At 44.4% G+C, this 15,917-nt stretch overlaps 1 protein-coding gene across 1 annotated transcript in view; it reads left to right on the plus strand.

Annotated features, from left to right (window-relative positions):
- Positions 1 to 15,917, plus strand: part of LOC144792658 (glutathione S-transferase theta-1-like) — a 156,489-nt gene that overhangs the window by 52,811 nt on the left and 87,761 nt on the right. Inside the window, exons 2-3 of the mRNA XM_078667804.1 lie at positions 8,194 to 8,281; positions 11,763 to 11,913. Of these exons, the coding sequence (XP_078523930.1) occupies positions 8,194 to 8,281; positions 11,763 to 11,913 (239 nt within the window). The remainder of the gene's footprint in view (positions 1 to 8,193; positions 8,282 to 11,762; positions 11,914 to 15,917) is intronic.

A 15,917-nucleotide genomic window follows, 5' to 3' on the forward strand; every position in this document is an offset into this window, starting at 1 on the left:
AATGATGAAGCATGACATCCTTTAGGGAATGTGTGAGGGCAACAAACAGTCCCATTGATTGTCCACTCTCATTACCCCAGCACAGGCACTCTCCACACTCTGAGAAATTGTGCCTCTCTTATTCTCTAGCTACGCCAAGGAACACCAGCCCTATCATTGAATTTTGTGATAAAAGACAAACCTTTACCAGCCTCTTGGCCGAGGCATATGTAGGCATCTACACGCGGCTGCATAGGAGGCTTCCAGGCCCTCGCACTGTGGCGAGTAGTCAGGAGTGCGGGCTTTGACCGACAAAGGATGTCTTGTTTGAGAACAGTAGGTACCTGTGAACTTATCTCAGACCAAGGCCATTAGTCTGGCACATTTCAGAACAACTTTTTAATATGAAAGTGTTCAAATGTGGTTCCATTGCAGAGTGGCTGTGAAAGGTTCTAGTGCAGTAAAGCAGTAAAAATGTTAAGAACGCGCTCCCCAGCTCAGCACCTCTAGTCACCTGGAGGCGGAAGCATAGACCAACCATCTTGGAGGAGTTGGCAGGGTGAGTTGGGCTACAGGTGTTCGGAGCGGGTTGAGCAAATTTGACCACAAGTCTTTCGCGGGGACTGCAGGTTCCCACTTATGGAGACACAACACAAAAAACAGTGGAAAACACTGGAAAATCCTCACAAATGTTTACAAGTATGAGCTTCTCTTTTTAAAAGCATTGTATTGGCGCAAACAATCACCACAATACGTCAAGATCGCCTCACAAAATTTACAGGCATTCCTGATGTAGACACTGTGTTTAAAAACTATATAGAATTATTAGGACCGGTTTTTATAGTAGTTCTACGGAGGGGGGGTTTAAACATTAGTTCAAGCCAGTAGTATATTTTAAAGGGAGACCTGCCTGTTCTTTCAGTACTCCGGATCTCTGGCATCTCGATTTGGGGAGAACCACGAGGATAATCTGACCTTCTGCTTTTCTGTGACATTGCGCCTGCTTGTACAGTCACCTCTCGCGTTTCCCGCTACGCGGGAAACGCTCACAGCTGGTGTGGCGTGGTGCGTGATGAGGCTCGGAACAACAACACCCAAAATCCACCTGGGCTTGAAGCCGCCTCCCCATCACGCCCAGTACAGGCGGGATAAAGGAAACACCTGCACCGCGTATCGCGGGAGACCTGCCTGTTCTTTCAGTACTCCGGATCTCTGGCATCTCGATTTGGGGAGAACCACGAGGATAATCTGACCTTCTGCTTTTCTGTGACATTGCGCCTGCTTGTACAGTCACCTCTCGCGTTTCCCGCTACGCGGGAAACGCTCGCAGCTGGTGTGGCGTGGTGCGTGAGGAGGCTCGGAACAACAACACCCAAAATCCACCTGGGCTTGAAGCCGCCTCCCCGTCACGCCCAGTACAGGCGGGATAAAGGAAACACCTGCACCACGTATCACGGGAGACCTGCCTGTTCTTTCAGTACTCCGGATCTCTGGCATCTCGATTTGGGGAGAACCACGAGGATAATCTGACCTTCTGCTTTTCTGTGACATTGCGCCTGCTTGTACAGTCACCTCTCGCGTTTCCCGCTACGCGGGAAACGCTCGCAGCTGGTGTGGCGTGGTGTGTGAGGAGGCTCGGAACAACAACACCCAAAATCCACCTGGGCTTGAAGCCGCCTCCCCGTCACGCCCAGTACAGGCGGGATAAAGGAAACACCTGCACCGCGTATCGCGGTACGCGCGCGGTCGGCGCCGGGAGAAGCCCGGGACAAGGGCGGGACAGTCTAAGACAGTCCAAGACTGGCCACGACTGGACTGGACCAGAACCCCTGGTAAATCTTACATTAATATTAACTTGGTTATCAACGGTGCCTAAACTGACAGTCCAGGGTAAAGTGTATTAGGACTATATACCTATTCTGTTGTGTGTTTTGTTAAACATATGTCTAAACAAAAAAATACCATTGTTCCTGCAAATACCATGGACAATTATTTAGTGCAAGTGGTTGCAAAAATAAACAACGAGCGGAGGTCTTCTTTGGGACTTAGTACCTCTTCAACATCTTCCCAAAGGGAGAACTTAGCTACTAATATGATGGACTTAGAAGTCACAAGTGAAATTGAACCACCTTCACAGCAAAACATTGTTAACTTGATGCAAAATGACTCTATAGTCCAAAATTCAGACATTATTGTTGACTCAACACTTGGAGATGACATAGAGGTTTTTCAGAATGATTTAGAGTTAATTGAGGATTGTCTATCTCCGCTGGCACCCGTACCCGCCCCAAGAGTGGCGAGAGGGAACGTTAAGATTCCTCCTAAACGAGAAGGACTACGGTCAAATAGAAAAAGACCGGCAACACCCCCGCCCAAAAGTGTTACAGCAGCTAAAAGGGGAGAATCTAATGATAGTACAGCATGGGATGAGGCCACTATAAAAAAGCTTATGGGTATGCTGGATACTAAATTAAGCCGGATAATAAAACCATTGTTGTCTAAAATCGACCAACTTACAGACAAAGTTGGTAAATTAGAATCCCTACTAAAAATAACAAATGAGAATGTGGGGGAATTACCGAGTCTGGTATCAGACAAAATCGAAGAAAAACAGCTCATGGTAAATGTTCCTGGAGGAATAGTAGATAGGCCTGCTCCCATACAGTCAACCAGATCAAATCTTGACATACAACTAGATACCCCTGCAGTTGTTGGGTCCCCAGATAACACAGGGAATACCACAGTTCAAGAACACAATAAAGAAATAGGACATGTGGAACTAATCGTCGAAGCATCACCTCTGATCCTAGTTCTTGCTAACGTCCCACCCCTGAACGTAGGCCAGATTGAGCTACCAGCTACACTGTTAAACAAAGCACTACAATGGCTGGGTAACAATATGCATATTTCCCCTTGGGGCAAAGAAAAGTTGGCAGAGGACCTGGTATCAGCTAGACGAGTAAAGTGGATAGGGAATAAACCCAAGAAATTCACAGGGGATTGTGTGGTAGTGAACCTCAAGGGGCCAGAAGTTTTATCTGAGATTCTGTTAAATCTATTCCCCCCCCAAAGGAGATCAGCAGAACTAATACCACTTACGCTGGACTACTTCTATAGTAGAAGAGGTCTAGTGGCAAAGCCAAGTGTACTAAGGACCAAGTGGTCAGTTGCGGGTGGCAAAAGGGCGGGGGATGTTCAAACTTGTAATTGGGGGTTGAACTTGGAAAATAGATTCTCCACCCTTTCTAATTTAAACGAATGCGACTGACTTGTAAGGCAAAAACATCTGCTATCTATCTCACAGACATCTCATATCAATGGAAGGCCAGAAAACTTAGTATGCGTAAAGTCATTCACCCAGACAACAGGAATCAGGGATTCCCACGTTGCACTTTCTGAAGAGGTAGACAAAGACCTCTACCATAAAAACCTAGGAATGATAGAGAACAAAGAAGTAGGGGTCGGCACAGAAATAATAAACACTGACCCAGCTAGAAAGGATGAGGAGCGGGAGAATTTAGGGGTACACCTTGGAGAGCCCCCACTGACCCTCATCTCGTGGAACATAGCAGGCATAGCGAATAAGATAGACACAACAGAATGGCTTGATTTTATTGACCAATATGATATAATTATGTTGCAAGAAACTTGGTCGATAAACCCAGTCTTCCGCCAGGGATATTTAAATTTTTTTATTCCAGCAATTAGAAATTGCATAGGTCGACCCTCCGGAGGTTTAATAATTTGGATTCGACAATCACTGAACTGTATCATAACTCGAAGATCTTTAGCATCAAATGATACCCTGGCACTTAACATTAGTTGGAACAGTGGCCAAGATCTTGTTCTGTACAATGTTTATGCTAGGGGGGTCACCGCTGGCAAAATGTCGGAAGAAGTTTCACTCTTAGAACAGGATGTCCAACTGTTAACTCCCCAAAAACACATTATTGTGGGTGGGGATTTTAATTGCACCTTTGAACCCATGGGTCAGGAGGACAAGATTTTGTCAGAAGATGAGGATATGAAGTGGGGAATACTCCAGTTAGAGGTCCCCATAATTAAAAGATGGAGTGCTGCGGCAATCCAGTTAAAAAGTTTCTGCCTAGCATGCGGCCTGAGAGCAGCAAACCGTCGTACGGCCTCGGACTTAAAAGGTAGCAACACATTTGACAATGGCCGAGCATCTAGCAGAATTTATTATTTTTTTAGTAGATGTAAGGGCCTGGAGCAAAGTGATAGATATGGTTGTAAAAATAAGATTAGAAAGCGACCATAATCCCCCGTGTCTGACCTTTTACTCTTACATTGAGCCAGTGGAACATCATAATAAAAGTGAGCGGGTGACACAGGATGTAGTGTCCTCAAATAATCAGCGCTACCTGAAATGGAAAACGTTGATAGATGATGTAGCAAAAATAGAGGATATTAAAAAGGTAGTCATAGAGGAAATAAATAACATCAAGCACCACTGTGGGAATCCAAATTTTCAGAACCACATGATGGAGGCACACAAAAACCTTTTTTGCAAACTCCAAACCTTCTTCACCAAAATTGTAAATGTTAATAGTGTGAAAAAAGAACAGCCAAGACAGGGATGGTATGACAAGAGTTGCAGACAGGCACGTTACAAGTTAAGTATTGAATTAAGAAAAGGGAATGCCGTAGCTGTTAGGAAGGCGAGGGACAGCTATAGATTGACCCAAAAACAGGCAAGGAAACGATGGGATGAGAATTGTTGGCAAGAGCTCAAACAGGCCTGCGCTGCCAAAGATTCTAAGTTATTCTGGGCCACAGTGAAATGGGACAGGGGAGGTCTAGCGGCTCAACCAAAAAATCATGTTGCAAAAAATTTATGGATCGATTTTTTTCAACCACAGTATGCCCGCAATCCATTGTATAGCCTTGTCCCCCCACCCCCAACGTCCTTTTTTAATCACAAAATATTTAATGAAAAAGATGTCAGTATGGCCCTGGATTGTATAGCAGGGGGAAAAGCTCCGGGGATGGATGGAATTCCGGCAGATGTGTTTCTTTCTGACCGGAAGTCTTGGTGTACCTATTTTATGTGGCTGGCCAATGCTGTGGCTATGGGAGGGGAAGTGCCCGCTTCATGGAAGGGAGCGGAAATCATCCCTATATTTAAAAAAGGTGACAAAACCCAGGCAAAAAACTACAGACCTATTAGTCTGATTGATACCGCACAAAAACTCATGGGGCGTCTGGTCCAGAATAAACTGCAACAATGGATCAACGATAAAATATATTATCTCCATATCAAGCAGGGTTTCGTCCCCTGACTAGTAGTGTTGACCAGGTTTTTTACTTTCTAGCCATTTACTGGAGAAATGTCACATTAAAAAAAGGTACATTGTATGCGGTATTTGTGGATCTAAAAGCCGCTTTCGACCTGGTCCCGAGAGAAAAACTATGGCAGACCTTGGCTGATTTGGGCTTAAGTCAAGAACTCCTCACCCTCCTCGTGCGGCTTCATGAAAACAATTTTGCTAAAATCAGATGGGGAAAGCATGGAGAAGTGACTGAGTCCTTCCCGGTGGAGCGAGGGGTGAGGCAAGGGTGTGTCCTGGCGCCAACTTTATTTTCAATCTACATAAATGGTATAGTTGATTATTTGAATAAAGTCCCAAGTGACGCCCCAACCATAGCAGGCTCACGTGCCCCCGTCCTAATGTTTTCGGACGACACTCTTCTACTTTCACGTACACCGAGTGGACTACAAAAAGTGGTTGACGCCTTTGGAGAATTTTGTGATAGTCGGGGACTTGAACTAAATACCTCCAAGACCAAATTTATGTGCCTCAACCACCGGTCCACGTTTAAAGGTACAATAATGTATAAGGGTACAGCACTTGAGAAAGTCGATGCCTTTTCATATTTAGGAATTATTTTTCAGGGTGACATGAAATGGAAATCGCATATCAACACGGCAATATTAAAGTTTAGTCAGCTCGCAGGCGTAGTCGCCCTCAAACATAGAACGTCGTTGACAAAACCTATAAAATGTGCCCTTGAAATATATAAACTGAAAGTATTGAGCGCTTGTCTATATGGTTCCGAACTGTTGGGCTTCTCAAATTTGGGAGAGATGGGGCGGGCGGAAAATAAATTTCTACGTGGACTTGCAATGGTCCCTCAAAGTACACCTACAATTCCACTAAAATTGGACCTCGGTATGAAAAATATCGAGGATATAGCTCGGCTACGACCATTGCTGTATTGGAGGCGTCTGATGGTGACCCCAGAGCTAAATCATTATGCCAATGCTTTGTTAGATGTTGTTGAGTATGACTGTTTTCATTGTATTGGATGGCTAAAAGAACTGCGGGGCCTCCTTGCAAAATTAAAACTGGACCATTTATGGGGTAACACAGACGTAAATAGTTTTCCATCGAAAACAAAATTAAAAGTATTGTATTGGGAGATGGTCTATTCATCAATGTATTGTACAAGCGGTGCATCGAATTTGTCATCTCGTTTTTTGAATATGAAAATGTTTCCAGTGTGTGAACTCTATTGGGATATAATCGAACGTCCTTATGACCGGAAACTATATTTCCAATTCCGAGTTGGCACACTTCCAGTAAATGCCTTCAAGAGACACTGGTCCCCATCTTGGGATGAACATTGTTATCACTGCAAAGAGCAAACAGAGCACATCTCCCATTTACTATTTTGTTGCCCCTTATATGCAAATCCAAGGCGTAAATGGTTAAAACCAGTTTGTTTAAATATTGGAACCCGTAGTCAATCGACAGCATTGAGAATATTAGAAACTGACTGCTCCCCAAAATTCGTGATTGCTGTGGCAAAATTTCTTGCGTGGGCCTGGTTAATTCGCACCCGTGCTCTATTGTCAAATGCCATTTAACGTAGGCTGATTGTTAGGTTTTATACCTTTTTCTATATGAATTTTTTTTAACATTTTCTCTTTTTAGGGAAATATATTAATTATGAATTTTATTGCCTTGAAATATTCGACTGTCAGATGTTTAATATGTACTTTAAAAATTATTTTTAACTCTAGTATTTATTTGTATAGGGCTAGGATGTATGCTTTTATGACAAATGTCGAATAAAGCTTTAAATTGGAATTTTAAAGTTAGTCCTTGCACCACTTCAGTAAATTGAATTAACAGATCTGGAGTTTTTCCAAAATGAACAGAGAATCTAACAGGATAAGTGGTCTGCCAAATCAAATATTTTTTTAGAACCAGATTCAGTTGCGATTCTCAAGTAACTGTGGAGGATCAAGTTATTAGAATGGCGCATGAGATGTTCTTTGAGAAGGTAACTGTCGTAATCACCTGATGGTATTTCCCTTCCTCTCCCCCCTCTTTCCCCTCTCTTGGAATGTTCCCTGTTCCTAACTTTCATCCCCAAGATTCCACTGCAGACTGTGACAGCTGCTCAGCTGACAGGAAGGGTGATGGTGCATGTCCTGTTCTAATAAGCCCCTGTTCAAGTGTTGTGTCATGGACTTCACTTCATAACAGTAACATTTCAGGAAGCACTTAAATGGTTGCAGGAGTAGGGTGGTGTCAGTGGATGTAGGTGAAGAGTTCCATTACTTAAGCATGTGACAAGAGAGTGCCAGAGAAGAGTAGTCGTCTTTCTTGAGGCGTTGTATCTTAAATGGTTAATTCCCTTTGTTCTCACAATTAGGACGCCCCCAGATATGATGAGCTTATTTGAGGCATGTTGGAGTACTTCGGCTCAGTGTGTTCCAAGCCACACAGGGCTTTTCATTGATGCAACTCATATCAGAGCCACTATGACGAGAGACAGGAGTGATGTGACTTGCTCGAGGAGTAGGTATCTCATGCTTGTATTACAGGCTTGCTATTCCACTGTAAAAAGGGGGGTGGTTGTTTTAGTCGTCACCGGGCTACGGTTTGCACCTCCACCCTGTTCTCAAACGACACTAGCACATTTATGTTAAACTAAAAATGCAAACTCCTGAGCAGACCCTGACCTATTTGAACAATACAACACTTTATTAAGCAGACACAAACAGTGCACCACCGGGAAATAGCATAGTTTAATAGGTGGCTAGGGTGGAAGGAAATCCCAGCACCTTCATATATACTGGGTGTGTATGGTAGTGCTGCAGGGTCCCCAGTGGAAGTATGAGCTCAATTTTCTTTCTCCTGAATGCACAGCTCTTGTGTCATATATAAATGGTTTATCTTCCAGGGGACAACCACAGCCCAGAGTTCAAGAGAGTAAATCTGCTGCACAAAGTCCCAGCCCTGAAGGATGGAGACTTCACCATGGGAGAGAGGTGAGTGTTTTAGGTGTTGCATCTACATTACAGGTTTCCACTGCCTTTCAGCCTCCCTAGGTCTATGAAAATAGATCCAGGCATTGTGAAATAGGTTTTTACAAATATGTATACATGTATGTATATATCAGAAAGTACTTGGTATAAATTACACCTACCACTGAGAGTAATAACATTACTGATGTATCTGTGCACACATCTTGTTATGTGCGTTCACCTATTGTCCTGGTACCTGGAGGTCAATCCATTTGAATTCCATTTTGTGCACAGTTTTCTAGTTTACCTATGCGCCAAGGGGGTCACTACAAGAGGCGCTGACTTGGATTTCGTTCAATTGGCCCACGTTATGTGTATGTATAAATGTGGTTGTGTTTAATTTGAGCTTGATTCCTTGCTGCAAATGAAGTTGGTTTAACCCCTTCCATGCTGGGCCGATTCCGCCGCCGTGCGGTAAACAAAAGAACAGGGCGGGGCCGTGACGAACCCCAGCCGTCATCAGCACACGAGCACCGTGGAGCGTGACGGCTGGGGTTCGTCATCAGCATGGAAGGGGTTAAGAGCAGCTCAACCACTAAACAGTATCCTTATATTTGAGCCTAAACCTAACCCAACCATGGAACCAAGCTGCCAAGACTAATTGCTGATCCACCCCTTCCACCACACCCAAGCATAAACATAAAAGGCAAACCAACAGCTAGGATTAACCCAACCCTTAAACATCAGTGTTAAACCAAACTCCAAGCTTAACTAAGCCTCTCGACTTTACAGCAAATTGTAATTCCAAACCTAATAAAAATACAATTTCTAACTTCAACCCCTAAATTCACAAACAATCCTTTGGCTAACGACAGGCTCTTGGCCAATCTGTAGCCAAAGTATATCTACACTTCCCAAACTTACCAACGCCCACGCCCAGGTCCAAAGCCTAATATTTCAGGCTGAAGGAAGTGACCCGATTAGGGCCACCCGAGTCACTCGTGACCACCTCTCACCCTTCCATACAAATGAAGAGCCAGTCAGACAGTAGAGAATACAAGCCAAAGTATATTTATTCAGGTACATTCAAGCGGAGTCCAGTCTGACTAGCCTCCTGGGATTGCTGCAGCGGGACTGACTTCAGCAAACATGGTGATACATTATGTACAACTAGCTTAGCCGTCGCGCGTTTCTGCGATCTCCGAAGAAAGGAAATTCAAGGAAACTCGTTATGATAAAATTCAATTTACATTGTGTCATTTTTATTGAAACTTATTCATTTTAATATGGAAAACATTTCAAAGTGTTGTTTTAATTCTATTTATTTATTCGAGTGCTTGTTTTTTTTCCCGTCTGATGCGTAGATCAGTATTCTAAAGATTATGAGGGCCTTGGGGGGCCGATATTAAAAAAAATGTTATGCCAGAAACCTTCGCGGGAGTTTACTCAACAACTTCCCAAAGTTTCCTGACGATCGGATGAATGCTGTTTTAATTCTATTTATTTATTCGAGTGCTTGTGGATACACGATTTTTAGTTTTTCCGTCTTGTGCGTACATCAGTATTCGAAATATTATGAGGGCCTGGGGGGCCGATATTTAAAAATAATTTATGTCAGAAACCTTTGCGGGAGTGTACTCAACAACTTTCCAAAGTTTCCTGGCGATTGGATGAATGGTGTTTTAATTCTATTTATTTATTCGAGTGCTTGTGGATACACGATTTGTTGTTTTTCCGTCTGGTGCGTACATCAGTATTCGAAAGATTATGAGGGCCCTGTGGGCCGATATTTACAAAAGAATTATGCCAGAAATCTTCGCGGGAGTGTACTCAACAACTTCCCAAAGTTTCTTGGTGATTGGATGAATGCTGTTTTAATTCTATTTATTTATTCAAGTGCTTGTGGATACACGATTTTTTGTTTTTCCGTCTTGTGCGTACATCAGTATTCAAAAGATTATGAGGGCCCTGGGGGGGGCCATATTTAAAAAAAATGTTATGCCAGAAACCTTTGCGGGAGTGTACTCAACAACTTCCCAAAGTTTCATGGCGATCGGATGAATGGTGTTTTAATTCTATTTATTTATTCGAGTGCTTGTGGATACATGATTTGTTGTTTTTCCATCTGGTGCGTACATCAGTATTCGAAAGATTATGAGGGCCCTGGGGGCCGATATTTAAAAAAAAAAAATTACAAGAAACCTTCGTGGGAGTGTACTCAACAACTTCCCAAAGTTTCATGGCGATCGGATGAACGGTGTAGTAATGCATAAAGGACAAACAGACAGACAGACATACATTCGTTTTTATATATATAGATTCGGAACCAATGAAGATACCCTCTGACTGGAAATTTCCAGTTGGAGGCAGCTAGACAAAGAAGGTACAGAAGGATAAGTTTTGATTCTGAGACCAGGCACACGCTATCTTAATGCCAAGGTCGTTCTTGTGCCCACCGCTCAAAAGGTGGGAGCAGGCCTCTATCTAGTGGGGAAGGCATGCACTAATAAGAAGTGTATTCAATACAGCAAGGCCCAACATTGGAGAAACGAAAACTACCACAGCTGCTCTCAGCAGAGGTAGAGAGAAAAATTAGTTTAGATCATGGCTCAAAATGGCGGCTAAACATAAAATGGTGCTGCGAATGCTAACTTAAGACTTACAATACATGAACAGCACAGCTAAAACATTGTTATTCCAACAAGGGGTAAATCTAATCCTCCAAGTCTATAATTAAAATGTTAACTGTGCCCTACAACCATCAAGCTCAGCACTTACTCACAAACTTGAATAAGATCACCCAGAAACCTAAGGCTAACACAACTTCCTGAAGTCTAAACCCCTAAACACATTAGCCTCTAAGCCTAACCTCAACTAACAAAATTACATTAGTACAAGACCTAAGTCTGCAGTTCGCATCAGTTTAGTCTTCTGTTATGGTCATTTGCACAGTACAAAGTCTTCCCATTGGTATCGCCTTGTAGGACTTTTGGCAGCCCTAGAGCATCTTTTAAAATGGTTTTGGATTTTTATTCACAGACTGGAGTATGGTTTCGCTTGTGAAGATGCGCTGCAAGTTGTGGACACTGGTATATTCCTGTGTTACAGGAATGTGACCACTTATGGTGTATATTTGTAGAGCACACATTCACCCAAGGGTATCTTGGCGCTGGATTACAGATGTTTGTTGTTACGCAACACAATGGTACTAATTTTATCGACCTCAGATGAATGAAAGCCTGAGTGGACCCACTGGGATTTGAACCTGTGACCATGAGGTCAACACAGGCCTCTATAGTGGATGCATTAGTCCACTAAGCCATCAGACTGGAGTTGTAGTTGAATGCTGTTGGTGTGGCCAGTTAAATAGTACAAATTAATATTTACCTATCCTAACGTAGGTATTAGTGTGCACACACTGTCTTCACATTGCGTTGCACTATTATATACAGTCACAAGAGCTTGTTCATTGTGGCCTTAACCCTCTTGTGTCGTCTCCCTGCAGCATTGCAATTCTCCTCTATCTGGTTCGCAAGTTCCACACCCCAGACCACTGGTACCCCGCTGACCTGGAGAAACGGGCTTGTGTGGACGAGTATCTGTCCTGGCAGCACACCTCTGTACGGCCGCATGGCTCCAAGATCTTCATGTACAAGGTAAGTAGCAATGGTGTCATGGTGCCCTATTTCAGGGGCTTGGGAGATGCCTCGGGGGCCACCTGACTCCTGGTCATTGCTAATGCTGTCTTGGTCCTGAACGTTTCTCCTACAAATCGTTACTTTCTGGTGTGTTAGTTAACTTGTTCAGTGGAAACACAATCAGACTACCACATCCAGAATGCATAAGGTGATTTCACAAAGGTCCAGGCTATGTATCTGTGTCTGTAATGATCCAGAGCAAGGCGAATAATGGAGTAAAGGTTCAGGAGACACCAATGCTTCAATTACAAACGAATAAAAGCCGGGCCCCAAACTTTTGTTCAGAAGCCTGCGGCCGGCACTGTTGAATGTGGGGGTGCAAATACCAAGGCTCCAGAATCGTGATTTCACCTCCTGCCTCTTTCATCCATCACCGGACACTCCCTGCCCCTTAAGCTCACATTTACAGGTTCTTTTTCGTCCCTACTTTCATTCTTTGACACTGTTTTTCTGTCTTTCTCTTCCTATTCCCCCTTTTGTGTTTTTCTGTCTCTTACTCTGGGCCAAAGTCTGATGAGGAAAAATAATTGCCGGTTGGGCCCCCACTTGCAAACATCAGAGCAAACAAGGCTCTGGTAGATATGCTCTCTCCGGGGAACACTGAGCTGTTTGTATACTCGGGCCCAGTGAAGGGAGGATGTCCTGTAGCGAGGAGATGGGTCAGGGGGAAGGAGGGTACATTTCCTGGGATCGTTTCCAATAGACGTTGTATTTCAGTAACTCGATACAGAAGTCTTTCAAGCAGCTTTTGTCTGACCTAAGGGCGCTTCAGCTCAGTTTCTTGCAGTCAGTTGCCTCCCAGCAACGCACTCGTGCTTTTTTATTTATTTCAAAAGTGACTTGAGTTTGTATTTTGTTGCTGTGCTGGAGAGAACAGTGTCCCACTGTATATTCATGGTGTGTGTGTATATATAGCGCTATTAGCTCTTCATATATCTAGTGAGGCACAGAAGCACAATAGTGAACAGTTGGCACCCTACAGTATGGGGATGTGCTTGGGTGTATGAATGTTGGGTTTCCAGTGTGGGCTAGGTGGGGACTGTTTTGATTTTGTGGGAAAATAACCAATGGGGTGCTCCTGTCAGGTATTCGGTTGCCGCACCTAGGCATGCAATGGGAGGGAGAGGTGTGAGAAAGAGGGCATGCATCAGGGATTTAGATTGTCTGATTTTGCCACTCTCTAGGTCCATGAATATGATGGAATGTACACCCACATGTTGTTAGTCAATCCTTCAGTACAATGCTCAATAGCCACATTTTGCCTGCTGACATGTTTGTGCTCTGCCCCAAAGCACTTTGATGATAATTTCGAAATAACACGGAGCGCAAATGCGCTCCATTTACATGTCGCACAGCGAAGAAAACGCATTTATGCTCCATGTTCCGAAATTATCATCAAAGTAATTTGGGGCAGAACATAAACGTCCGCACGCAAAATGTGGCTATTCAGCATTATTCTAAAGGATTGGCTAACAACATGTGGGTGTGCATTCCATCATTTTCATGAATACATTTATAATTGTGACCCTCCTGATTGGCTGCACCCAAAAAAGAACATATTGGTTTAAAGAGTAAGTTAAAATATAATGTTCAGCCCAAGGCAGCTTATAAAAATGTATGGGAGACACAGATTTCATGCAACTACAGAGGAACAACAGCAATCCCATCAGTGGACCTATAAATATAAAACCAATAGTCTGGTGAAATGCACATAGTTCTATTATAAGCACAAGGCCCCACCCACACCACAGCAGAATAGGCATGCATGAAATAAACACACAACACAACTTTTGTTTGGAGAAAATATTGCTGCAGGTGTATTCCATACAAAAGTATACAAATGCGGTGGGTTATCTTACAGGCGATCCAAGGGCAGGCAGCTGTACCAACCTATGCTGCCCTGCCCGCCTGATGAGCAAAATACTCTGGTAAACCCAATCAGCGCTACCCTTATAGGGGTGATCCCCTTACTGGATCACGTGACACATTGGTCCCTTATTACTCACGCCCCTTTCAGGGCAGAGCGTAGCAAGGCAAGCCCCCGGTTGTTCAGGCCCACAACCGCCCGAAGGACTAACAGGGTGCCAACGTCATTGTTCCAGGACCCTCCCGTGAGACTCCTGGGATTTGGCTCTGGCACCCTTGTTGTGCTGTAGCAGAGGTATCCTGCTGTACCCAAGCTGCTTCCAGATCGCCCTGTAATTCCGCCTGCAACGACAAAGAAAACATTACAACGTCCTCTACAGTTTGCCTGCCTGTCCCATGCCGGGTATGCGGTAGGGTGGGAGACGGCGTGCCACAAAGGCTAGAAATCTTTTTTGTTTCTCTGCTGGCCTATCCAACAACAGTAGCCACCAGAGTGTTGTTAGCAGGGCCTTGCACATCCTGTTTCGGCTAGGTCCCACCTTGGAGAGAAGCCCTGGACTGAGTGATGCTCTCTGCGAAGCATCATCAATTACGAGGGAGGAACTAAAGGGTCCAGTATAAGTCAGCAAAGGCTGACGGTACAAGCTTCAAAAAACAAACAACCACAAAAAAATAAAAAACAGCCCCTGACTTAGGGGCCCATTACGATGTCGGGCGGATTGCCTCCGCCAGGCTAGCGGTAGCCACCGCCGGCCTGGCGGAGGCAATCCGCCCGACATCCACACTAGTTCCCCCCCGCCATATTAGTATGGCGGTGGGGACCTCGGCGGACGGAAAGACCGTCCGCCGCTTTTCCGCCCCAGTCGCCTTGCGGCCGGGGCGGAAAAGGAATAATATGGTGGCGGTGTCTATCAGACACCGCCAGCCATATTATGATGGTTGTATGTAGGTGCCTTTCCGCGGCGGTGATGCCGCCATGGAAAGGCATGCGGTCTTCACTCTGGGGGCCCCCTGTGGGCCCCCAGAGTGAAGGAGAGGTGGGGGGTGCACACGGGGGGTACCTGTGGTACCCCCCTTCATTTGCATTTACAAAGCGGCAGGCACCGCGCAGTAGGCGGACAGCAGCTGCAGGTACCTTTCCCATTTTTTTTAATTATTATTATTAAACTCTCTCCCCCCTTGCACACCCTACCACACCAACCACTTTTTTTTTGTGGCGGCCACCACTGCTCCTTGGCCCCGAGAAAATTCTGGGACAGGTAGGCCTGATGCTTTTGCCCAAAGATTTCATCCCTTGAAGTGGGCTCCATATATGTGCTATATAGCGCAGCAGGAATGCAGTACAGGTGCTGGTGATTGCATGGCCTGCCACCTTAGTCCCAAGAGAATTCTGTAACGACAGTTAGTCACAATGCTTTTGCCTGATAATTTCATCCCGCACAGTGGGATCCATGGAAGCTCTATATAGCGCAGCAGGAATGCGGTACAGGTGCTGGTGATTGTGGAAACCGCCTCTTCAGAGAGAGAGAAGTCTGGGACAGTTAGTCCTGATGCTTTTGTCCAATGATTTATCATTAGATTTTGTTCACAGTGCAGGCACAAGTTTGCATTTTTATTTTTTTTACATGGGTTTATATAGTTCAGTTCAGTTCAGTTCTTTATTTATTTCGATGGTTAAAAACCATCATAAAAATGCATATTATTCCATAATGCAGACTTTAGGCATAAAAAGGGAGCAGCAAATTTCATTCCATCCCATTTCATCCACCATCAACGGGTTTATATAGCGCAAACTTGACTCGAAGTTATCGGGTATCAGAGCGCTTTACATGAGCACCAGTTGCATTACATGAGGACACATTCATTTTTTTTTGATTAGGCACAGGGAGATTAAGTGATTTGCTCAGAATCACAGGATGTTGGTGTCCTTGTCGAGGCTCGAACCTGAATCCCCAGATTTGAGGTCGACCACCCTAGCTTTCAGGCTAAATAGTGCATTCACTATAATAAAGCTCACTATCCTGATCTGCACCAAGCACACTCAGCTAAGGGTGCGGGCAATGTAGTCCGAGGCTCTTAATGAGCTGTCCGATTGC

This window comes from Lissotriton helveticus, chromosome 11 (genome assembly GCF_964261635.1).
Source record: "Lissotriton helveticus chromosome 11, aLisHel1.1, whole genome shotgun sequence".
Classification (NCBI taxonomy): domain Eukaryota; kingdom Metazoa; phylum Chordata; class Amphibia; order Caudata; family Salamandridae; genus Lissotriton; species Lissotriton helveticus.